The sequence below is a fragment of the Pholcus phalangioides genome, unplaced genomic scaffold (genome assembly GCF_987345545.1).
Source record: "Pholcus phalangioides strain wild (caught in Gottingen) unplaced genomic scaffold, Ppha-v1.0 ptg000043l_1, whole genome shotgun sequence".
In the NCBI taxonomy this organism is placed as follows: domain Eukaryota; kingdom Metazoa; phylum Arthropoda; class Arachnida; order Araneae; family Pholcidae; genus Pholcus; species Pholcus phalangioides.
The window spans coordinates 1,213,915-1,240,004 of NW_028301629.1; the positions used below are offsets into that span (position 1 = coordinate 1,213,915).

At 40.6% G+C, this 26,090-nt stretch overlaps 1 protein-coding gene across 1 annotated transcript in view; it reads left to right on the forward strand.

Annotated features, from left to right (window-relative positions):
• The window catches only part of LOC149063767 (glutamate receptor ionotropic, NMDA 3A-like), a 306,454-nt gene that overhangs the window by 269,789 nt on the left and 10,575 nt on the right, over nucleotides 1-26,090 (forward strand). The window contains exons 2-8 of the mRNA XM_089255635.1: nucleotides 13,962-14,401; nucleotides 17,384-17,536; nucleotides 17,647-17,863; nucleotides 19,609-19,804; nucleotides 20,019-20,337; nucleotides 20,441-20,771; nucleotides 22,798-22,931. Of these exons, the coding sequence (XP_089111761.1) occupies nucleotides 13,962-14,401; nucleotides 17,384-17,536; nucleotides 17,647-17,863; nucleotides 19,609-19,804; nucleotides 20,019-20,337; nucleotides 20,441-20,771; nucleotides 22,798-22,931 (1,790 nt within the window). The remainder of the gene's footprint in view (nucleotides 1-13,961; nucleotides 14,402-17,383; nucleotides 17,537-17,646; nucleotides 17,864-19,608; nucleotides 19,805-20,018; nucleotides 20,338-20,440; nucleotides 20,772-22,797; nucleotides 22,932-26,090) is intronic.

A 26,090-nucleotide genomic window follows, 5' to 3' on the forward strand; every position in this document is an offset into this window, starting at 1 on the left:
GCAGGGTAAATATGTCGCTGTCATGTCAAGTCGAAGAATATTTCGTTAATTAATGTGTGTCAGAGATGAATATCCCATGAATATGTGTCAGTGTAACGTTTTCAATGCATTAAAGGCGACGGCAATGAGAAGATGTAAATTTCATTTTTAAAGCATGAACATTTATTTACACACACACGGACAAGTTATACGCGACATCCATACTCTATGACGAAATACAATCAACTGATTAAAACGTTCGAAAAACTCTCTGGCGATCCGTTGCTAGGTTACCATCCATCGCAAGGCGAAAAACGCTACAACGAGAAAACGTGACATCGTGACGTCACAGAGCATCGTTTATGATCGGTCACTACACACTCCCCCCCTAGTGTCAACGAAATTTGTGGTTGAATATCTGTCGGGGAAGTGGACGTGACGACCGGAGCGAGTCACAGTTGCTGGTACTGCTTGTGCTGGCAACGCTGTATTGGATGGCTGTATGGGCACTTCTGAAGGCACCTTAAAGCTATCTCCAAGGAAAGCTGGAATCAAACGATCAATGGAGATCCTTTTGCTTGCCCCATTGATGCCAATGTCGAAAAATTTTTCTCTGCGATCTTTGACAGGAAACGGGCCTTGATATGTTGGTTGTAAGGCAGGATGTGGTGCGTCGTTGCGTATGAAGACATGCGACGCGGATTGCAGATCACTAGGAATATACGTCGGCGTGTATCCGTGAGTTGTTGTAGGCACCGGCTTCATTGAACTCATTAGCTTTTGGATTTGATGGACGAAATCGGATTGTATAATGTCTGGTGTTTTCGAAAAATACTCGCCGGGCAACTGCAATGGTGTTCCGTACAGGATTTCTGCGGAAGAGCATCCTAGGTCTTTATTTTGCCGTTTGACACATCACACCAAATTTCGGCTGTTGCGTCAGGAAGGCTGAGTGTTTTCAGTTGTAAAGATGATACACTAGAATTTAAGATGGTTTTGAGATCGTTGTCATTCTCTTGGTCAGCTGCGAGTTGCACATAATCTAATGGTGTGGGTACAGAAATGGCCGATATTCTAGAAAGAGTATCAGCTGGAATATTGTCGACACCTTTTATATGGAGAATTTCTGTTGTGAATTGACTGATAAAGTTCAACTGTCGTAGCTGGCGTGGTGAGCACTTTTCTGGTTTCTGCCTGAACGCATACACCAACGGCTTATGGTCACTACAAATACAGAATTGTCTTGCTTCTAGCATATACCTGAAGTGCTTGACAGCAGAATAAGCTGAAAGTAATTCTCTATCGTATGCAGAATAACTTCTTTGTGCGCTTGAAAGCTTCTTTGAGAAGAATGCAAGTGGTTGTAGCTGCTTATCGTCAGATACTTGATGCAAGGCGGCACCTATAGCAAAATCACTGGCGTCCACATGTAAAACTAATGGTGATGATGCTGAAGGATGGTGCAAAAGAGTGGCATTAGCGAGCTGCGTTTTGCATTTTTCGAATGCTTGTCTGGTCTCAAGAGTCCAAGGAATTGATGTCTTGTCATTCTTCTTGGTGCTGGACAAGAAGGAATTAAGTGGTGCTTGCACAGCTGCTGTAGATGGTAGAAATCGCCTGTAAAAGTTCAAAGTTCCTAGAAATCTTCGAAGCTGCTTGATGTTTTCTGGAAGAGGCAATTCTTGGATTGCACGAACTCTGTCCGGGAGAGGCTTCGAGCCGTGTTCATTGACCAAATAGCCCAGGAAGGAAATTTCCGGTACATTGAACACACATTTAGATGTGTTGATTGTCAGTCCGTACTTATCGAGTCTTTCAAACACTTCTCTAAGGTGCTTGTGATGTTGTTCTGCGTCATGGCTGGCGATGAGCACGTCATCAAGATACGAGAAACAGAAGTCGAGATTGCGTAGCACCTCGTGGATGAAGCGTTGGAACGTTTGTGCAGCGTTTGAGAGTCCGAACGGCATGACTACGAATTCAAACAAACCAAAGGGAGTTATGATTGCTGTCTTGGGAATGTCGTCGGGATTTACAGGAATATGATGAAATGCTTTGACCAGATCTATTTTAGAGAAAACTTTACATCCATGCAGATTCTGCGCAAAGTCCTGTATATGTGGCACTGGGTAGTTATCCGGCACAGTAATTCGATTCAGACTTCGATAATCACCAGTTGGTCTCCACTCATTCGGTCCTTTTGAAACCATGTGCAACGGGGAAGCCCAGTTTGATTTCGATGGACGACATATACCTTGGTCCAACATCATCTGGAATTCGGTCTTGGCAATCTTGAGTTGAGCTGGGTGCAATCTGCGTGGCTTTGCGAAAACAGGAGGACCTTTAGTTTCTATGTAGTGCAAGGTATTATGGGAAGCTTTCCTCGAAAACGGACGAGGTCTCGTTAATTCGGGAAATTCCTTCAAAATTTCAGTTATAGCACTGTTTCCTGAGATTGTTTTAATCGTTGTCGAAGGTCCATTGTAAGTAAAACCTTTACACGTGAGAGAAGTGAGTGGATCTATAAGTCGCTTGTTTTTGATATCGATGATGAGTCCGTAGTGAGCAAGGAAATCCGATCCGATAATTGGTCTCTCAACGTCAGCGAGGGTGAAATGCCATTTGTAATTCCGCCGTAAGTTCAAGTCCAATTCCAGGAGTTTCAAACCGTAGGTAGATATACGGGAACTATTTGCAGCGAAAAGCTCAAAAGTTGTCGGTTTGCCGTTGCCTTTGTAAGGTAAAATTGATATATCAGCTCCAGAGTCAATTAAAAATTTCATGCCGCTTTTCCTTTCCATAATGAACAAACGGCTATGGTGAAGACTGCTATCGCCGCCACCGCATGCCGTTACTGCGGGGGGCTTGGACCGTTTCCCTGAATATTCTGAGCGTTGTAAGCGCAGGGGTACTTGCATCTGGAAGCTTTATCTCCGAACCTGCTATGATAATAACACACTTTAGGGTTTTCATCGGAGTCTCGATATCGCGAGCGATTCCTAGAACCAGAATAACGTCGGTCTCGACTGGAGTTTCGATAGCGGTTCCGGCTATTCCTCGGATATTTGCCCAACTGCTCAACTCTTTTAGTCAGCTCCGAGATTTGCAGTTTAAGGTCTCTTATTTCCGAGCAAGACGAGGCTTTTGCTACATGACCGTAATTGGGTTCGGTGAGCTCAGCTACTCGATCAGCTAACTCGGCTAGCTTGTCCAATTCTTCACTGCTAACTGCTAACACCGTTTGTACACTCTTTGGTAGCCGTTGAAGCCACAAATTTTTGAGGAAAGTCTCATCGCTAATTCGCCCTGTCGAAAGCTCGCGCATTTTATGTAGCAACGTACTAGGCTTCTGATCACCTAGGGATAGGTCTTCTAACAATATCTTGACCTCTTTCGCGCTGAATGTTTATACACAGCGAGAAGTCTCTCCTTGAGTTTCGAGAACGGATCCGATGCGGGAGGATCGAAAACAATGTCACTTACCGTTGACAAGATCTCCACATCTAGGCAGTTGACTAGGTAGTTATACTTGGTTCCTTCGGCTATAACATGGTTGATCTTGAAGGCAGCGTCGAGGTGGACGAAAAAAAGTTTGATATTGTCCTTCGAGAATGTCGGCAGTTTCGCGTGGACAGCTTGAATTCGAAGATCGCTCTCTTGATGTTGAGCCATGGCAATAAGTTCTTGGCAGGTTCGGGATCACGTCCGGGTCACCAGTAAAGGCGACGGCAATGAGAAGATGTAAATTTCATTTTTAAAGCATGAACATTTATTTACACACACACGGACAAGTTATACGCGACATCCATACTCTATGACGAAATACAATCAACTGATTAAAACGTTCGAAAAACTCTCTGGCGATCCGTTGCTAGGTTACCATCCATCGCAAGGCGAAAAACGCTACAACGAGAAAACGTGACATCGTGACGTCACAGAGCATCGTTTATGATCGGTCACTACAGCATATTCCACTCTTTCGTGTATTAGCGTATCGTTGTCGATGGATTTTCGCCAACAACAGTCCACACGTGAAATGAACCGACATACCGTTCGACCTTGACTTTACCAAACGGCTGTTCTCAATTGGGGAAGATAAGGTGAATCGTTCGCTTTCGTATTTTAAGTTTAATCATTGCGGTGAATTTATCTCAAAATTCCACTGATTCACTGGACAGCACCGCCAAAATATTACTTCTACTTGATATTTAGCCCATTTTTGACTGATCCTCCAATTCATGACCAAATTACACAATTTTTTTACAAATACAAATACAACGCCACAACAGGCAAATTGCCCAACGAGGTGGCTGACTTAAGAACATCATGGATCTCCGAGCCATTTTTTGGAGGCCCTACTGCTACACCACACATTCATACGGTCACTCACTCACTCATGCAGTCAATTTTACACTCACTTAGTCAATCACACAGTCAGTCCCTCATACGATCGCTCATAAGTTCAGGGCTGGCGAAATGTCGGAGGCGAAATTTATGGATCCCGGTCAAAAATGGGCAAAAACAATCTTATGCCACCTCATGAACGGCAAAATTTTTACGACAATATCAAAAACACCCCTTTGAAAATACAGCCGACGCTCGTTATAACGATCCCACGTTATAGCGAACATTCCATTACAACGACAGGTTAGACCAGGCATCTTTCAACCTGATGACCTCGAGCACCACGGTGCTCCTTGAAGTACCCAGAGTGCTCGAGGTTCGTGTCCGATCTCGTGCTCGCGAGCCCTTGGTCAACGTTCCAATTAAATACTGTCACAAAATTGCACTCAATTATTAAAATCCTCTTAATTGTATGCATTTGTCAAACTTGCCGTAAGGCCAATCTCTTCATTTGATGATTGGCATAGGCAGTGCTCACGACTGGAAAAGGTTGAAGACCCCCCTCCCCCCGGGTTAGATAAATCCCAAATATCCTCGGGGGGGGGGCAATAGCGCTCACGGGGACAGAATGCATATATATATTTTAACATGTAATTTTTTTTTGTAAATTGAGAAAATAAATACTCGCTCCCGTATGGCGAATCACATTCACCGAGTCGTGGTAAGTAACTCATAAGGGGTCATTCATGTATTACGTCAGCATCGAGGGGGGGGGGGGGAGGTGGTTTTGGATTTGCTGGCTTTTGATGATGGGGGGGGGGGGTTTGAAGGTTGCTTACGTCATCAACCACCCCTTTTTGAAGATATGAAATATTCTAAGCTGCTGACGAAATTTTGCTGCCGGGGGGGGGGGGTCAAAAATGGCTGAAAATCTGCTTACGTAATACTTGAATGGTCCCTTACGTCCGTTTTTGACGGGAAAAATTATGTCATATCCAGCGTCGACTGTAATACAATGTAATGTTGCACACAGTACGTAAATAATGTTGAAATGAAACAATAGTTCATACGAGGGGATTTAAGAACATTTTCCTCATTATCTCTATCAATTATTCAATTAATGGAAATCATTTGTAGAATCTGTAACAAGAGGAACAAGAAAATCATGCTCGATTGTCCAATGAGATGGAAAAATAATCGATTATTTGTAGAAAAAAGAACTAATTTTCTCACCGACAACGAAACTTCTTTGCATAATTAGATAGAAAAAACAAAAACTGAAGTAATTCCTAGAGATTAATAATCAACAACTTGCAAAGGAAATAATTAAAAAAACGGAAGAGAGAGAGATTTTTGCTAAAACAAGTTGAGAGATACGAGGAAAAAGTATTCATTATCATTTTCTTGCCGGCACTCATTAGACGCTGGGAAAATGCATTTTTCGGCTTTTCTTAGTTTACAAATTAGTCCCAGTAACTTGTAACGCTGAGAAATTGGGGCAATCTAATTAGGGACAATTGATTAACGTTGATTGAAATCGGCTCGCGAGAGAGAGATTGAGAAATCGATGGGACGTTACGTCCACATCGATTCAGACGGAAAATTGGGACGCAATTATATATTTGCCAGTCTTTTTAAGATTAGTTAATCGGAAACTGATGCTGATTTCTTTCAAGATGCCGTCAGCGGTTATGTCATCGTGGCTCGCGTGGCGATGGTGGCGCCATCTCTTAACCATCAATTACGATATTATTTTCTAGTTCCTTTCTACTTTGTTTGGGTTTCATCTTGAGATTGTTGCTTGCGTGCGTGCGTGCGCGTCCTAACAGTGGCTTGAGCATTTTCTCCAACCAGGAGGGGGCGCTGCAATGCCAAGCAGAAAAAAAAAAAGCTGTAAAGCAAGGCCTTCGCTGCGGCCGGAAAAAGATCATGCAAGAATGATCGAGGAGATATGATCGAAGTGTTCAAAATTTTCAATGGGATGGATAGGATGGACCATGAACTTTTAGTACACCGCCAATCGACTGCTTTTACAAGGGGACACCAGTATCGATTGGTGAAGGACAATGCAAGGTTATGGTGTCGCAGGGAATTTTTCTCCAATAGGGTTGTTAATAAATGGAATAGCTCACCCCCGGAGGTAGTAAATTGTAACACAATTGACACGTTTAAAAAGAAATACGATAAACATGTTGGGGTAAATCGAGAAGCTATCCATTCTTAGAATAAGACAACCATAAGTATTCTTTATGGGCATTGTATAATATTTTATCATGTGTATATATTGTTTGTAATTTGTGTTAATTGCATTTTTAATTGGGTTGCTGTATTTTTGAAACATATGACAACCATATTTTTATGGGCATCTTTTTATCAGCCACCTCGTTGGGCATTTTGCCTGTTGTGGCGTTGTATTTGTATTTGTATTTGTATAAGAACGGGACTGACGAGAATCATTAAACGTGACAGACGTGCAACCCTTCCGCAAATTGCTGCAGATTTCAATGCTGGGCCATCAACAAGTGTCAGCGTGCGAACCATTCAACGAAACATCATCGATATGGACTTTCGGAGCCGAAGGCCCACTCGTGTACCCTTGATGACGCAAAGCTTTACGCCTCGCCTGGGCCCGATAACACCGACAATCATATGAGTCGGCTGAAGAAGTGTCGGGGGGGGGGGCGACGAGAACCTTTTTTTCTTCTTCTGTGTAAGAGGCGGGTGGACATAAATGATCATTGATGACGGTATTAGACGAAAAAGTAAATAGAATCAATCATTTCTCTCCCATTGATGTTGTCTGTGTTGTTTCTTGTCTAGACTGGCTAGGAGTGGTCTGGTTATTACTCTTGTCTTGAGAAATAATATTATGTTACACTTGATAATAACAATGATCGGAATCGTTTATTCAAACACCAGCGTTATGATCAGTCTTTGCCGCATTCCCCGGTTTAAGGAAATCTCTGTGTTCTTCCTCAAACATGGTTATTATTCATGCCTTTCGATAGATAGATAGATAGAACCGCTCACAACCCCGGACTGATGCAAAGCACCTTACTTCCGTTCCCTCAAAAGAGGCAGAGTTGTGTCGGAAAAGTTAGCAAGCATTTATAGTGGTGGCTCCCCTTGCCCCGTGCCCGCAAGTTTCGAATTACTCGCGTCGTTCTCCCCAGGAAGACAGCCATCAACCAATGCAACATACAAGCCATTTGACAAAAATGGGTGACTGAATCCAATGACTAGGGAGAAAAATTGCACGTGCGCCGAGTAGCGCATAAGGGCCGGAGACCGCAGCCTGGGATTCCGAAGACTTGTGGGCAAGAAAGAAGAGGAAGAAGCTGGCAAGTTGAAGTGGGAGAGCTTTGAGAATGATCAAAATACACAATACACAATGTATACAAATTACATATATACAGCGCCTCGACTGTGACGGGAAACGAACAAAATGCCTTTCGATACGTTCGTTCATAATCCTTAAAAAAAGTATTCTCCTATTCACAGTCCCTATAGATCAGTGTTTCTCAACCGCCGGGCCCTGATATCGGTGAAACCGGGTCATGAGTGTAGTTTATTGTTTCATTTTTACCCATTTATTTCCCATAAGTCATGTGTATGGCCGGGCCTTTCAATCACGAAGAAGAAATCAACCGGGCCGCGGGATTTCAAAGTTTGAGAACCACTGCTATAGATTAGGGGCCGTTCAAGTATTACGTCATCATCGATGGGGGGGAGAGGGGTTTCCAATTTGCTGACTTTTGATGACAAGGGGGGGGGGGGTTTGGATGATGCTTACGTCATCAACCAGCCTTCATGAAAATATGAGTTGGATTCAGAGAGGCAGAGCTGATGACGAAATTTTGAAGGAAGGGGGTCAGCGTTTTGCTGACTTTTGCTGACAAGGGGAGGGGGTCAAAAATGGCTAAAAATTTGCTTACGTAATACTTGAACGGCCCCTTATCAGTATGGCTCAGATTTCTATGTCTTTGCATATTTTTTAATTTTTTTGCATATTTCGCTATTTTTACGTTATAGCGCATATTTTCAACATTTTAAGGCATATTTTTGAATATTTCATGATTTTCGATGAAAAGTAAATTTTTTCCTCGCTATATTCTAGTCCCGCTTTAGACTGGTTTTTACGGTTCCCCCCCCCCGCCTACGAGAGGTATTAGGGCTAGGATTTTTATGCACTAAAAATGGAACGTCGTTAGCTGATTGGTAAAAAATCCTGAAATTCAGGTTTCTCAACCAATCAGCAATGGCATTGGATTTGTAGAGCATATAAAAATACTAGCCCTTCAACGACACTGGTGTGTGGCTGTAAATAGATTAATCATCTGAGAATTGGTGTTGGTGATCGTAACGATTGGGGAAAAGCATGAGCCTCGTTAAAAATGGAGGCGAAAATCTTTATTAATCTACATACCTGCCATGGCGGCTTTAACAGCACAAAGCGCCAGTAGATGGTGTGAGCCGGATAAGGAGTGTATGCAATGTGACCATCACATTGTGGTACCTCAAAGGACCAAGGATGGCGATACGATACGATACAGAAAATTGGCTAAAATTGGTAAATTTCTCGTGGGAATTTTTTTAGCGTTTGTGGAAAATTTAAAATTTAGAGTTTTTATCAAATAAAAATAATTATTTATTTATTTTAATTTTATGCGATGCTTTTCTAAAGCTAAATACCGTATTTCGCTAAATATTTTCACGTATAGACGGCAGCACATTAATTCTGAATTAGTAGGGAAAAACTTACTCAAAAGGGAAATTTTTGAATGAAATTTATGCTGGATGAAATCAGTAACACGAAGAAGTTTTGTTCATACAATAAGTTATTGTTAAAAATAGTTTAGACAGCATCAACATTTCTCATTATCATATTACTTTGCTAAAACTAATGTTATTTGAGATTTTTTAGGACATATTTTTCATCTTATAATGTATATTTACAGTTTTTAAGAACATAAATCCCTATTTTATTGAGCATTTTTAGAAGTTTTTAGAGCATAAAAATCCTAGCCCTAATTATCAGCATGGCGTACTTAGGATCGATCTTTGGGATGGGCACAAGCGGTCTTGGGGGAGGAGGGATGTGTGGAAAGGAATTTCTTTCACAGCAGTTTTAAGTTACCAACGCCAAAAAAACATTTATATCAACAGAAAGTTATTAAAATTGCACATAAAATGTGTTTCAATTTTTTTAATTTTTCAACAAAAATATTAAAAGAAATTAATTTTTGGTTATCTTGGTGGAAGGGCACGAACCCGCCATACCCCTTCCTCTCCTACGTACGCTTCAGCCTTCCATAACCTTTGATACGTAGCAGTGGATGCGACGTTTCATGTTTCAAATACATCTTGATGTGCTTTGGAAGTGTGCGTATTTGCAAGAAATGCTCAGAAATGCCAAAGAATTATGTATGTACAGATTGGACACTATCCATCGCCTAATAATTGGGTACGCGATTCCCTGTGAAAACTAAAAAAAGTGCTTTCCATTATAAGATCGGACAAATATTAAGGGAGTTGTAAAGTTTTTAAGTTTTGTGACGTGTCAGTTACGCACCAAACACCCAACGAAAAAAAAACGAAATGTACCCCCTATGCAGAGGGGGGACGCCCCTAATTGAAAATTAACTGAAATATTCCATCCCGTTATAATCCAAGTTATTTTCTTTCACGATTAGCACTTTTCCTTCCCCTTCGTGTAAAGTGATGTTAACTTCTTTATTAGGGGTCATTCAAGTATTACGTCAGCATCTGGGAGGGGGGGTCGTATTTGCTGACTTTTGATGACAAGGGGGGGGGAGGGAGGTTTGAAGGTTGCTTACGTCATCAACCACCTCTTTTTGAAGATATGAAATATTCTAAGCTGCTGACGAAATTTTGCTGACGGAGGGGGGGGGGGGATCAGTGTTTTGCGGACAGGGGAGGGGAGGGGATCAAAAATGACTGAAAATCTGCTTACGTAATACTTGAATGGCCCCTTATGTGCGTTAACTTCGCCCCACCATATTGGCAAATTTATCACCAAATTTATAACGCCCCCTAGCTAAACGAGACCGATTGGAAATTTTTTTCCCCAAAATCTCAACACTTTTTTTTTTTTGCCAAAATGTGCTAATTTTTTTTCCTTCACTATTACGCCAAATTTTCTGAGAGAAAGGGCAAGAAAGAAACTGGTTTGCACAGGTTTAGCTTTCTTGATTATTTTCAGGATTATAGAATTACTATCAGCTTCAAATCGCCAAGACACGCGTTTGGTGCACGTTCGGTGAATTCGGCAGGATTCGAAAGTGGCGTTATCAATTTTTAATGCGTTATTACTCCATTATTATTTTTGAAATAAAAAAAAAACTGAAAACACTTTCTATATATATATATTGGTTTTCCACAAAAAATCATTCGAGTAATTATTGGGCTGTCGGTAGTATCCACCCTGTATATTCCCAGACGAGGAAAGAGTTCGTACTCTATGAGTTCGCTGGCGAAGAGTTCGTAAAATTATGTATGTATGCGCACACAGAGTCGTACGCAAGGAAGACTCGTGCAGCCCCCCCACCCATCAAAAACAAAATTTAAATATTGTTAAATATTTTTGTGAATGAAATTAAAATACCGAAAGGAAACAGCTTTTTTCATATGCTATTTTAATAAATTTCTGTTAATTTAAATGCGTTTTTGAAGTTAGCAACTCAAAATGTCTTTGAACAAAGTTCCCCCCTTCCCACAAACATCGATACTGCGAACGCCCCGGTATGCACAGGAAGTTTACTCTCCCTTATGTATGAGTTACTTTCCCCGACCCGGCGAATGTGATTTGCCATACGGGGGTTCCCCGAAGGGAGCATTTATTTACTCAATCAAAAAAAAAAATAAAAAATTACATGTTAAAAATATATACATTCTATATCACCGGAGCACCATTGGTCCGAGATTAACAATTCACCTTACAAAACTCGGGAAACACCATTAACAACCCGCGAGCAGGAATTTGGTGCTCCCGATTACCACTTTTCAATCTATTTGTTTCTCTCCGGAACATTTCACTCTATTCCTAAGTACCTTCCCAAGTAGCACAAAGATATAGATCTATATCGTAAAATTTCAGTTTCCAATATAGATCTATATCAGGCCACGATATCGTTCTGGCTAAAAAAGGCATAGTCAGAGATAAATAGATCTATATCGTAAATGTGATATATTAAAATATTTCAAATTTTGGACGATAGATGGCGCCTTTTCAGAAGAAATTTAAAAAAAAAAAGTGTAAGTTTCGGGAGGTGGGTGGGTGGGTTTGAACTCACATACCCTGAACTCTTCCCATCTCTAACCCCATATCTTACCAACCCACCACTACAGCACTGGTTATTGGTTGTTATTATAACATCAATTTACAAGTAATGGTTTCTTTACTTGTATTTGCAATCAAATTTATTCATTTTCATGTATGCACAAAAATTACTAAATAAAAATTGAGACATATTTATCATTTTGAGGCAGATAATTGAAAAATTATATATAATACAAAAAACACAAGAAACAAATTAATGTATTGTGTAGTATATTAATTATTTATTTAAAATTATTAATTTATGCTAATAAAACAAAAAATACGGAATAAAAAATATGCAACACAAAAAAGTTAAAATTCTCAAAGTATGGTAAAAAATAAAAACATCAAAGAAAAAAATAAATAATTTTAAGAAAAACCCATATATACAACAAAAATGAGCAAATTTTTCTAAATTAAAAAAATATGTGCAATTATAAAGTGGCAATTAAAGTTACGGTGGATAAGTTCTTGCTCCTCCTAAAATACCAATATCTACGATGTAAAACATACAGACTAAGGATTCAATTATAACTGATGAAATGATTTTGATATATCAACATAATTAATCCTATTAAAATCAAAATTTCATATGAAAAATTATTCATTCAAACGTTTTTAATTCCCATTCAAACAAAAAATTGTACCGACTTTAAATTTTCTCAAAATTTTTATTTGAAGGCAATATTTTCATTTAAATGCACACGATATGTTGATATATCAGCATATTGTGTATCTGATATATATCTTTGTCAGGTTCACGATATATATGTATGTCATGTTCAGGACATAGAGCTATGTCTTCTTTGATAGATCTATATCAGGTCTATATTGAGAATCTGATATAAATCTTTGTCAGGTTCACGATATAGATCTATGTTTTTCAAACTATATTAAAATAATTTATTGTCCCAAGTTGTTGTCCTTCAAAGTAGAGATTATTCACATGGAATCAAATACATATTCGGCTGAAAAATTAAAGACTTGATCAATTAACATCATAAATAATTTGCACCATATAGGACAAGATCGTTCTATATCATAGTTATGACATCTGATATTCCTCTGACATTTCGATATATAACAATATGGTCCAGATATTGTACTATATCGTTGTGCTACTGGGGTTTGCACTGCCAAGTCCATTATACTAGAAAGAAGGGTTCTTGTTTTTGGTTTTTAATCAGTGCCGTAATTGGAATGTTAGTGCTTGTGAAGTTTATCTTCTTTCTCTGGCTTTCCCAATATTCGCATTGATATATAAGATGTTGGGTGGTGCCACTATCTTTGTTGCAGAAAATGCACATCGGGGACTTTCCATGAAACCTAGCTTGAGCAATTCCTGTGGCACCATGTTGCGTGAGTAATTGATTTATATAAAAGTCTCCTTGAATTCTTGTGGTGCTAATCTTAGGGAAGATAGCATATGTGACCCTTCCTTTGTTGCTATCATCCCAATATTCTTGCCACTCTTTGAGGATGTCTTTCTTGATAACTTGTCGAATATATGATTTTGTATATTTGTTGTTGATGTCTACTTCATCCTTTTGCGTGGCTTGTTTTGCTTTTGTATCAGTATAGTCATTTTTAATGTTTTCGTGATGTGCTTTAACCCAATGTAGTTTTGTATTAAATTTTTTAAAGATCTTCTGCATTATGAGCACTTTGTTGTTTTTGTAATTTGGATTACCGATTGCACATAAAGTTGATTTTGAATCTGTATATATGTGGGCCTCATATATTTTATTTCCAAGGATATGTTTTGCCACATTATATATTGCCAATAATTCTGCCAAAAAGACGGTACTATTGTCTGACAATCTGTACATTTTTTCCAATGTTCTTTTGTTTTCATGATAGTACGTGTACGCACAGCCCACTCTGCTTAACATTTTGGAGCCATCTGTATAAAAAGAATGTGTGTTATTGTCCTTAGCATTTTCGTCACATTCAATCTTGATTCTATTCCATGGTGGAATATTAGAGCAGTCTGGCTCCATTATGTATGTGTAGGATACTTGCGTATCCACTAGGAATGTGCAGGAATCGTTCTTACTCCACAAAATTTGCAGAATTGCCACGAGTGGGCATACTCATCCTGGCAATACGTAGGCAGATTGAGTTCCGCTAGATATGCGCAGGCAGATTGCGTTCTGCTAGATATGCGCAGGAAGAGTTCGTACTCCTAGAATGACACCTCCCCAACTTACGTACACCCAAAATGTGTGTGTAATTATGTTTGCACTGGTTCAGTCTATTCCCCGTATTTTAATCATTTCTCGTTTGAATTCTGTTGCAGGAAATGAACGATCGCCACATAAGTTTGGATCCAGACCCGGAGAACCTCGCCGATGCCTTGTTCCTGTTCTTGTCTTCTCAAGACTGGTACGAAGTGACCTTACTGCTGGATGACGACACGGCCATGTCCACCAGAATCGGCCGGCGTATCAGGACTCTATCGAATGGCCAGGGGCTGCTCAAGGTCATCCAGCTGCCGACAACGTCCAGCAAGTTGCTTAGCACCTTGAGTATCGCCCAGTCCCAGAGGCAGAGGGTCTTGCTGCTGTGCTGTTCCGGGGGCAACGTTACCCTAGAGGTGTTCCGCCAGGCCGGCCGGCTCGGCATGTTGACCGGAGAGTGGATTTGGATCCTCCTCGAAGGCACCACATTTAACCCCGAGGCTAATGATTACCCGATCGGGATTCTGGGGATGAGACTCCGCAAGCAGTTCACTTCGAGGTAAGAACAACCTTTTCAATTCACCAACATTCAAATATAACAAACGCTTGGTTTTTACATCACGCGACTCACATATTGACGCAAAAGTAGCATGGAAAAGATTCCATAGGAAAGCATTAGAAAGCCAAAGATTGACGAAAAGTGGAAATCTCTTTCTTTCGAGCCACCGATAGATGGCGTAGTGGTTTGAGTGTGTTGTGACGGTGCCGAGACTTTTCCGAAGAATGGCAGTGGCGTCTTAACGGGGATGACAAACGGAGGAGGGGGGGGGGGAGAATAATTCTGAAATATTTTACTTCATTGATTCTTTATTAAATAATTCTAAAATATTTCTCTCGTTCATTCTGTATTCTCTATAATCATGAAATTATTTCTTTCATCAATTCAGATTATCAATAATTCCGTGAGAAGTCGTTTCTCTCATTAAGTCTGAATTTTCAGAAAATTATGTGAGCCTTTTCTGATTGATGCAGACTTCCATCCTTCTCGAATGTTTTTGTCCAATATGATCCCACGCGCCCGACTCAGGCGACTCTGATCTTGGGAAAGTGGTGAACCACAAAATTCTCAATTTTTACTGGTCTCCTGGGTTTTGAAATTTTTACCGTAGTGTCTTACGAAAGAGAACGGGCAACTCGAGTTGTCTAGTCTCGAGGCTACTGGAGATCCACTTGAGTATCCCCGTGTGAGAAGGGCCTAAATCCTTCGGCAATAAATGGTAGGTCCGGTCTAATTAGCACTCGTGTGAGAAGAAAATGGCCGTGGTGCGAGACATAAATGATAAGATCAAACCTCAGAGTATATCATCAATTGCTTTTTTCACTAATTCTAGAATTATTTTCATAAATTCTGAAATTTTATTAGTAGGTAAATGCAATTGCTCTTTCATTAGTTATAAATTTTCATTCATTCCGTGGTTATTTTCACGTGGTTATTAGTTTTGAATTTTCATTATGATTATTTCTGTTTTGAATACTTAATTTTCATCAGTTTTTCATCAACCCCAAATCTTCATCAAAAATTTCCATAATTAAAATAAAGCAATTATTTTAATTTCTTTTCTAATTTTCATCAATTTTGGATATTCCAAAAACAATTTTTCATTCAATCCGAATTTTCATTTTCAGCATTCCTGGGCATCACATATTCTAATATTATGCAAATTTCCTTCCTCCCCCCCCCCCTAAAAACATTCGTAGCTCAAAGGGGCGTCAAAAATGTCTAGACTACGGGCGCCTAAAAATCGTTCCTATCTGAAGATGCCCATGTCTATACCTGAAATTTCATCAAAGGTCTGATCAATTTGAACGCCTCCCGTGCGAGCCTAATACTACGTCTGATCGAAATCTAGATAAATGAAGCTCCAAATATGAATAATATCCATGCTTAAGGATGTGTAACGTAATATCGAGTAATTCTTACCTTCAGTTAATTTTGATGCAAATTATCATTCTGTCATCCGCGTGAGATGATTCGCGGGAAAACTTGATTACGCTTCTCTTGTTTCACCCCCCCCCCCCCCATAAATTGCACATGAGGGAATTGTCATTACCCAAGCAAATATAATGCAGATGACAGTTCATCGATTAATTTGTGCACGTCACCTCGCGAGACAATGTTTAATTAAAGGTTTGAAGAAGAGAGTTTTCCTGATCCTCAGCACGATGATACGAGACTATCCATTCTGCTATGAGCTAAGAGAAATGTGCGGTCTGCATACTTTTTTAAAATAATCTCAAACGGTAACTAAATGAACATGACCAGTCTTTGCAGTCACCGGGCCGTATTATTAAAAAACCCCGTACATTGAATACTTATACGGTAAATAGGCATTCTAACTTTCATATTGTTAATTAACCAGACTAACTCCTCAACTAGACGCATGGGCCCTGTGCAAATATAATCGCGGGGGAGGGGACGACGGCTTCCTTCTACATAAATAATTTTCGCTAATTCCCTTCATTATATCATTCACAAATACATGTAAATAAATAAACAAATAGATAAATAAATGTATTAAGATCCCTTCGCTACTGAACGACAACCCCCCCCCCAGTCCATATTTCTATTAATTTCTAACTGGAAAGTAGTCGCCGGAGAATGCAAGGTGCAGTCACCCCCCACGGGGGCAACAAACCTCCTGGTATGTATTTATACAGCAGTATTCATGAAGATTCTCATGATCAAAGCACACCCATTTTTTTGGATTTAGTATTTATCGTTTTTTTTTTTTTTTACATTGGGTGTGTGGGGCTTCTTCCCAATGCGGCCGCATTTGTCACCCAACCCTAAAGGCGGCTATGCCAAACTATGGTTAGCTCAAAACCCTTTACATACAGGCGGTGCTCTTTCCCGGGTCCCGGTTTTGTACGCATTCCCCAGCCAGAACTTTTGTCATGCTACCAGTAGTGTTAACAGGTGAGATTTAAGTGTCATTTATTTCAACAGTACTGTCAGGAGGTAAGTCATTTTTTCCTGTGATCCCCCCATGTTAAGTTCGACTCTACTGCTTTCATATCAGTCCTCGACCCGGTAAAGCGTTTCTTGAAGATAGCTAAATGCTTTGAGGGCACCCTGTATACAGAGATTATGATAAAATCGTCTGGGCACATAGGGACGATAAAAAATCGTCCATTTGAAAATTTTAAATTACCGGCCCAAGAACACTCCCTTGTCTTATTGAGGTTCTAATGGGACGGGAGTTTGAAACTGAGTCATTTATCTGTGTCTCCCCGAAAAGATCGGTCACGTGAATTGATCAAAATTCACGTGTGTGACTGGGGGTTTGTGAAAACACGTCTTATAGGTACAGTTACAGTGAAACCTTACATTTCACTTTTTTTTTTAAAATATAGAGCTATCTGAAAAGACGTTAATATCTGTAACATCGTATTATGTCAACATGTTAGACACAATCATGTAGCGAAATTTTTATATTTTGACTGCTCCTGTATTTCGTCTACCATTCCCAACTCATCACAGGCACAGCGTCCGGGCGGTTCTGGAGATCATCAAGCAGAGTTTGCTCTATCTTGAAAGCAACGTGTGGCTGAAGGGCATGCAGGACAAGTCCGGCGTCACCTGCTGGGAGGACGCGTCCGACTCCAGGAAAAGGCTCTCAGATGCGTTATCGACGTAAGTATTCAACGTAGGTTATCTATACCGTCGATCAACGTGAACCGATTTCTAGTAAGCCTCTCCCTTCTTATAATATACCACTTTTATTTTTCAATGCTGCTGACCAGGGTGATACGTCGCCAGATAGAACGAGAGAGCCCGATATTCCGGGAGGGACTCGAGCCACCGGTCTTTGACGTGTTGAATCTCGTTCCGGTGCCCTACAGCAAGCGACGGTGGCGCAAACTCGGCAACGTGACGGGTTCCAAAGTCACCATGGACGCCGTTGTGTGGCTCCGGCCGAGTAATCGGCACCAGCTGTGGGGGATCGACGATTCTTTCCAGGTAAGCGGGCCACAACGTTACCAGATGTAACACAATAACATGCACCGTAAACTCATCACTTGGATGAGTTGAACACATTCTACTTTTAAGGGATTACGTGTTAATTTGTTTTATGTGAGGCTTGTATACATAAAATAATACCTTATTCAAATATCAAATAAAATTAAATAGGTTTGTAACTTTGAATTGTAATTTATATTACGTAATATATTGAAATTTAATGTGCTGTTGTTGTTTTTTAAGTGAGTTATGACTCTTAATAGTCTACATTAACATGCGTGTCCATAGATGGCACTCTACGTAATGATCAATATCAATGTGAACCGTCTTTTCAGGGTCGAATCTTGAGGCGCCCTTTTAAAGATAACCCGCTACGTACTGCAGGATCATATCATCATCGTACAAGAGTAGCATTTGAATAAAAATGGGGTTAAATTAGGGGTGATCGAACTATACACGATTTGAAAATATCTGATCAAGAGCTTGAACTTCAACCCAAATCCGAACTTCTGGCGAAGTCCGTGGGCTACCAACTTATACTGAGGTGCTTATAAATGTAACACGGAATCCAAATTTACAAGGGCTTAATGTAATGTACAGTCATATCTTGACAGAAAGGTCAAGGGAACCTTGGGTCAAACAAGGAGCCCAAAATAATTGAAGATGTTATTTACTTAGAAGTCACAAACGAACAAAGCAAAAATATGGAAAATACAAAATTCCTAATGCATTTCGACACACCGTGGGTGAGGTCTTAAATATCACGATGACTGAAGGTCCCACTTGGGTTGGATACCAAATCTTAGCTCTCGGTTACTCGGGGGGGGGGGGGGGGGTGAAGTACGTCTCTTCACTTCAAACGTCGTGATCAGAATGAAGCTGACCCTTCCTGTCAGAATGAAGCTGATACCTGCATGTAAGGCTGATGCAGCCGCCCTGACTGGCTGTATGCGGAATGGAAGTACCTGATTGGTCCATTCGAAATTTTCTTAGAATTTCTTCTAGTTATGAATTTAAGCCTGGAGTTACAATCGGTGGAGTTGTTCTTTTTATATTTATCACACACGCACGCACGCACGCACACACACACACACACAAATTTACCAATTACACTAGGGCTTATCACAGATAAAGGCAATAAATTTCAGGTAATTATCAAATTTAACAATGAAAATTTTGGTTATTATGCATAGTCACCGGTAAAAGTGATATGTTTTTAGTATTTACCGAATTTACCAACGACACTTGGTTATTATGCATAATCTGCGGTAAAAGTGATTATTATTTAACAAAGTTAACAACGATGATTAGGTATTATGGATATTCACCGATAAAACTATCAAATTTATCAAACTTGCCAATACGATTAGTAACTATGCATAATAAACGGTTATTATGTGTCATAACTGATTTATCATTTTATCGTAACGTATTCACTATCCACTGAGAAAGGGCGTTCAAATTAAATTACAGTGAAACCTCTTGATAGCGGACACCGAAGAGAACGAAAGTGATGTGCGCTAATAACGATAATTAATGACTAATAAGAAAGTGAAATTCAAGAATTATTCCGAGGATAAAAAACAAATGGAGCCCGTTGACGGGGGGTGCTGTCCAATAACAGGCCGTATCCGTTATGGGAGATACAACTGCGTGATGTTGAGAAATGTAGCAAAGTCGATTGGAGTCTTTCCATGTAATGCGCGTCAAATTATGTGGTTTTTTTTTCTGTTGTTTTTTTCTAGTCGCCGAGACCGCAGCCATTCCGTCGCCTTCAGAGGTACCGTGTGGCGACAGCCTATTCGCCGCCTTTCGTGAAGCAAGGCACGCGGGTCGCCAACGGTTCCTGCCTCATAGGGGTGCCTTGCCTGCAGATTCGAACTAACGACCCTCACCAAATCGCCGAGATATTCGCCGATTATTCAGCTGGGAAATCCGAAGGCAAAGATTTTTTTCCCCTTCATTTTTCAATTCATTCTCTATCACCGGTCCACATCCACCTTGCCATGCAATTTCGAGCCTCGCAAAAACCGGTCTTGAGGTGTGGCTACCATTAAAAACCTTCCGTGGTGTGCTCGCTAGCCACACCCAGTAACCGGTTTTTGTGCGACTCTTTATCTTACAAGAGTACAATAATACATTTTCCTCCCACCAGGTGTTCTGTACAACGTATCTTGCTGCGCTGGGGTCTCCATCGATCTGTTGTTGAAGTTGTCCAGCGACCTGGCCTTCGACTACGAGCTGTACCTAGTCGCGGACGGTTACTTCGGGACGGTCCGCGGCGGGCGATGGAACGGCATAACGGCCGATCTCGTGTCCGGGGCGGCTCAGCTGACACTGTCTGCCTTCAGCATGACCAGCGCGCGTCAAAAGGTCATCGACTTCTCCGTCCCGTACTTTCACTCCGGCGTGTCGTGTTTAACTTCATCTCAATACCGCGAAGTGCCCCTCTCTGCATTCCTTGTTCCGTTCAGGTGAGTCCCAGTCCTTTATCAATAATGCGAAATCCCAATTGCATTTCTGCCGAATAATCAAATACTGATCACCAGCATCGATGCCTTTTATTTCCTATTGCAGTATCCAGCTGTGGGTGGCCATATTCGCCGGGCTTACGGTGACAGCCGTGGCCGCAGCCGTCTACGAGTGGTTCAGCCCATTCGGTCTGAACCCTTGGGGACGCCAGAGGACCAAGAACTTCTCGCTCGCGTCCGCTCTGTGGGTGATGTGGTCCCTGCTCTTCTCGCACCTCGTGGCCTTCAAAGCACCAAAGTCCTGGCCCAACAAAGTCCTTATCAACGTATGGGGATGCTTCAGCGTCATTTTCCTCGCCTCATACACAGCCAACATTGCCGCTCTCTTCGCCGGATTATTTTTCCACCTCAGGGTCGTCGACTTCCGGGACGCCAGCGTGAGTGTGTTTCTCACCCTAAAAGTCACTTTCTTTTAATCTCCGTTCCACAACAAACACATTTTGGGATAGAGACTGGAACAATGATCATAAATATTATTCTAATATATTTTCGGATACTGAGCATGTGTACATGGGTCCCCAAAAGGAACGGCAGGGATTTTAGCCCTGGCGATTAATTTCTGATTTTTTTTTGCACTATAAATTTTCAAGATAGGACCCCGTGGGAAATACTGGCCGAGGGGACCACTAGATATTTCAGTCTAGCTGCCCTATATATTGTGACCCATTCGAAAAGGTCACCCTGTAGAGAACAGGTACGCATACATTCAACACGATAATCACATAAAAGAAAGAATTCAGACGTTTGCTATTTTCATTTCAAATATAGAATCCAGGTGACAACACAAAACAAGCACAATTCTGAAAAAAAAAAAAATATGTTAGAACCACGCATATACACTCCCACAACAAAGGATTACCAGACGTCCTTCTTTTTTTTTGTGTGATTTCAAACGTCTTCCTACGTTTTAGAAAATTCGCCCTTTTGTCCTCCTACTTTTCAGATTTCCATTTCTTTCCCACTTCTGAATATATGCTTTTTTCACACATATCTTTACACGCTTTGATACATTTCCGCCGCAATTCCCGGAATACAAGGGCCCAAGTTGCCCCCGGGCAGGGCAGATGCTATTTCAACCATGGCTCATCGTGCTCTAGGTCCTAGAGCCTAGGATAATATGAAAAAAAAGGTAGTTTTGAAAAACTAGATTTCTTCCACAGATCCGCCTTAGAACACACACACACAGTTAATGCCGTATACTGAAGTGAGGAGGAGGGAGGAATTGCCTCTTTTATATTCACAAATGAAGAAAATAATATGCACAAACAACACTCATTGCCGATTGCTATGATGAAATCGCCTCTGGTAAAGAAAGCAATGCAACAAGCGAAGAACAAGGAGAAACCCCCTTTGAGGGTGGAGACAGAAAACCTCTCGTCTTGCACCAAGAAAAGTAATAAAAATGACCAGACTGCGTGTACAATTCATTAAAAGCAAAGGGAAACGAATCGTTATTTGTCCTTTTTCTATTCTTGCTTGTTTTAGATGTTCTGATTCGAAAAATTTTTGCGGGTTCTTTGTTACTTATATTGATGCCACCTGTTGTGAGAATTGTCACAAGTGACCTCACGAATTACGCGCGAGCACACGTCCTCCTTCCTCGGCTTTTCAATATGCGACTGTAGTGGTCGAGTGGTCATAGTAACAGACTCGCATGCGAACCAATCTCCCCTTTGAAAAATCTCGCCATAGACAGGAGCAGGCCTACAACGATACAATTATTCAATTATTACACTTCAGTCATAGTGGAAAAGATTGACGGGAGATGGCAGCAAAGCATAACAAAAAAACAGACTTCACGTTAGGTTCGCAACATATACATGCACAGCTTCCAGCAATGACCAAGAAATGCCCGAGTGGCATGGTGATAAGATGCTCGTCTAGCATCGTGAAGATTGTTGTCTGGGTCCCGGGTTCGAACCCAAGGGAGGATATAGATAAGATATTTTCCCTAACGAACTCGAGACGACCACCAATAGACAGCGCCTTCACTTCCAACCCATCTCACTAATGGCAGTAAATTGCAATATAGCGATATGGCCAGAGTTGGTGCTTGGTGAAGTAGCAATGACCAAGAACTTCTTCGACCACCTGATAAAACCTCTTCATTCGGACAGAGCGGCGGGGCCGTGATCTGGTTAGGAGGTTTTAGGATCTGACAACCCCCACAGCACACGCTGCGGAATGTAACAAATCCGTTAGAAATTTCCCGGGAAAATGCTTACGAAGTGCATGAACGGTTAAGTGGTGGTATTAATATGACTCATTATAAAAGAGACACATTTAATTAATAATCCTCTGCGTATCAGATTAATTGACCGCAATATACGAACGTGAATACTGTATTTGCTCTGTGTTGGGTGCAAAGTATAATCCATACCCCGTCTCTCATTTCTGGCACAGCTGCTACACATGCGAACAGGTACAGCGAAGGGCAGTGCGGCTGAGGGTTACGTCTACGCCGAAACGCCAGAATTGTGGCAACACATCCAGAGGTACGGTGTCGATACCTTGGAGCAAGGCCTCCAGAAACTCAGGTAAGAAAATGAAATTCGTGAAAAAAATCGTCACTGAGAATTCACCGCAAAAAAAAAAAAATTAATCGTTAAATTCAGTGAAAGGAAAATTCGCCATCATTCGATATCGAGTGAGTTACCGAGAGTCAGGGAGCAAGTTTGAGAATGTGTAAGCGAGACTGAGAAAGTTAGTGACAAAGACAGCAAGTGAGCCAACAAGTGATTGAGTATTATGGTGGAACGGAAAAGGGTGTTTTTTCACTTGTTTTGGAAATTGATGTTGCCTTAGTAATCAAAAGATGCCTTTCAAGGTTTTAAGACGTTATACCAAAATCTAGAAAAATATTTTAATATCTTGAGGTTCCTCACGGACCCTAAAGGTCGAGCAAAAAGACTTTTCTAAGTGTACATTATAAAAATCTATGTAAACATTATATCCCTTTTTTGGGGGGATGGGTCGGGGACAAAACTATAACTATGTTCCAAGTTATAAAATCCAAAAAAAAAAGGAAACATAGTTTGATGATAAAGGTGTCAGGAGGATGCCTCTATTGCTTCCTCTGTTATCACACTGTTATTACATTTCACTTTTTTGCAAAATAGTCCGCTTTTTTTTTTCGAACGATGGAGGAGAACTCCTTGATTTTACTCTGGCTTGAATGAAGCCTTCACGACTCTCGGTTGTTGATACAGCAATGGATGCTTCAGTTACGAGTCGTACTCACCGTTCAACTGCTTGTGTGTGACACGGTAAAATTCGCATAGGAAAGCAGGTTCAGATAATTTTTGTGGGTCCATTTCCTGATTTTTTATAATAGGTGGTTCAGTCACTCGCACCTGATCACATGCAATTAGTTCCGAATAGTGCTTAGCAGAAAAGTTTATTTTCGGAACATGGAATGTACGGATTTGTGCTTCTGATAAAATCCTTCATTTCTAATTTTTAGAATTCTCTTGATTCTCAGTTTTTTGCCCGTACTATTTCCACGAGATATATCTGATCTGCACTTAAATCACTGTTGTCACTATCCATTATCGGAAGGGTATATATAGGTAATCTTTCACAATTTTCCAAACTTTTTCCGATATCACCTTGAAGCCCGTGTGGACTGATGGAACATCCATCTAGATGCTTCACAAGACGCCTTAGAGGTAACTCATTGAAGTGAAAAAGACAAATAAGCCATTGCAAGGGATGGCCTATTTCTTTCTCTATTAATTTGATAACACCATTTTTATAACCAGTGTTGGTAACAGTTCCGTCGCATCCGATCGCCATCAATTCCTTCGTATCAAAATCTTGCTTCAAAAAGTCTAGCATTGATGGCTTTATATCCCTTGCTCCACTGCTTCTTGTAGTTGTGTGACCGAGATAAATTGATCAGGGTTCCTGCAATATGGTTATGTGTTCTTCAGATATGGTTCTTCTATGGAAAGAATCACCTTCTTTGACATTAGCTAAGGTTTTGTCTTTTTGACCATCAAAATATATTCCTCGCACATTTTGTTCTAGGAATTTTATCTTGCAAAAGAACTCTCTGTGATGCTCTTTCACGCCTTATTTTCATCCGGTCTATTGTCACATATTTGGCTTCTCTTTCGTCAATAACCCAACATCTTCCAGCACAGCATTCGCAATAATTGCAGCTGATCGATCAGACACACCAATTCTATCACAAGCAAGAGCAACATTTGGTACTTTAGTTCTCATCTGTGAGGATGATGGTAGAACTTCAAAAGCAAATGAAGTACTTGCTTCAGTACAGATTGATGGATGGACCAGCTTCAGGTACTGGTAGATGGAAATGCTAACTTCAACGGCAAACTGTGATTTGGCTCATATACCGTAGATGACTTTCCTCAGAATCGTTGGATATAGATGAGTTTTCAGTGGTTGATGAACTAGTTTCCGCCGTTTCTTCTTGAGATGACTTCAAACGGGATACCATTTTCATTTTCCTTTGTTCATTGTGTTGTTAGGACATCTACTCGACCAATGGCCATCTTTCGTGTACTTCTTTGATATTGCAAGAAATCTCGCTCTAAATTTGGGACCTTTCTCAACTTGTCACACTTAAACTCTTCAAAATCACATTTACATGCTACAATGTCGAAAAATTTCCGTTCTTCGCACTGAAAAGATTTCAAGTTCAACTTGAAAGTTTGAGAATATTTCCTTGCTTTCATATTTTTCTGAAGATTCTTGTATTTACAGTAAAAGTCTTTGAAAATTTCGCATATCCGTTGGTGAGAAACCGTAAGCATTGAAGAAGTTTTCCAAATATTTTCTATCTCTGTCACGATAATTTCGAGAACGTCTGCAGTAGCTGGATCTTTTCTCGATTACTGTACCTTCATATTGCGTTGAGTCAGCAAATAACAAAGCATAACATCACCATAAATGGGCAATACCCGAGAATCCAACTCTTTAGGATTTCCTAAAATGTCAATAAAAGCTTCTGGTCGTCATTTTGACTGCTATACACCCTCTCAGTTAAGGGGTAAGATTGCAAATGAATACTGGAAACAAGGGAAAAAACTCCAGTTCACTTAACGAATCACGTGTTCATGGGAATAGGAAAGCCTCCTCCGCGGTGTCATGCTATAGAATTCCACACGTGCGTAAAACTTTAGGGGCGATGAGGAACCTCAAGAAGTTTGAATTTTGGGGAAAAAAATTAGGAATGGCATTTCTTCACATAAAGGCATATTTTAAATTCTATCACAATAGCAATTTCGAACATTTTTTTTTCGTTCCACCCTATTGAGTATTGAGAGAGTGAGTAAGCACGCGTTATTTTAGGGAGTGAGAAATTGAACGAGTAAGTGAGTGTGCACGCTAATAAATGAAAAAAGAGAGAAATGCAATGAGCAAACAAATGAGTGGGTGACTTGATCACTCACTCACTGACCTCACTCACTTGCACGCTGACTCGTCCAATTTTTGTTAAACCACTTACTCAATTACTTACTTACTTACTCACTTTCTCAATCACTTACTCACTAACTCACTCGCTCGTGCGATGACTTGCTCAACAACTCGCTCTCTCTCTCTCTCTCTCTTTCTCAGTCACTCGATTTCTGAATAATTGCTCTCTTACTCGCTGAACGCTCATATAACTAACTTAGTTACTTGATCACTTACTCATTCGATCACCAACCGATTCGATCATTTGCTCA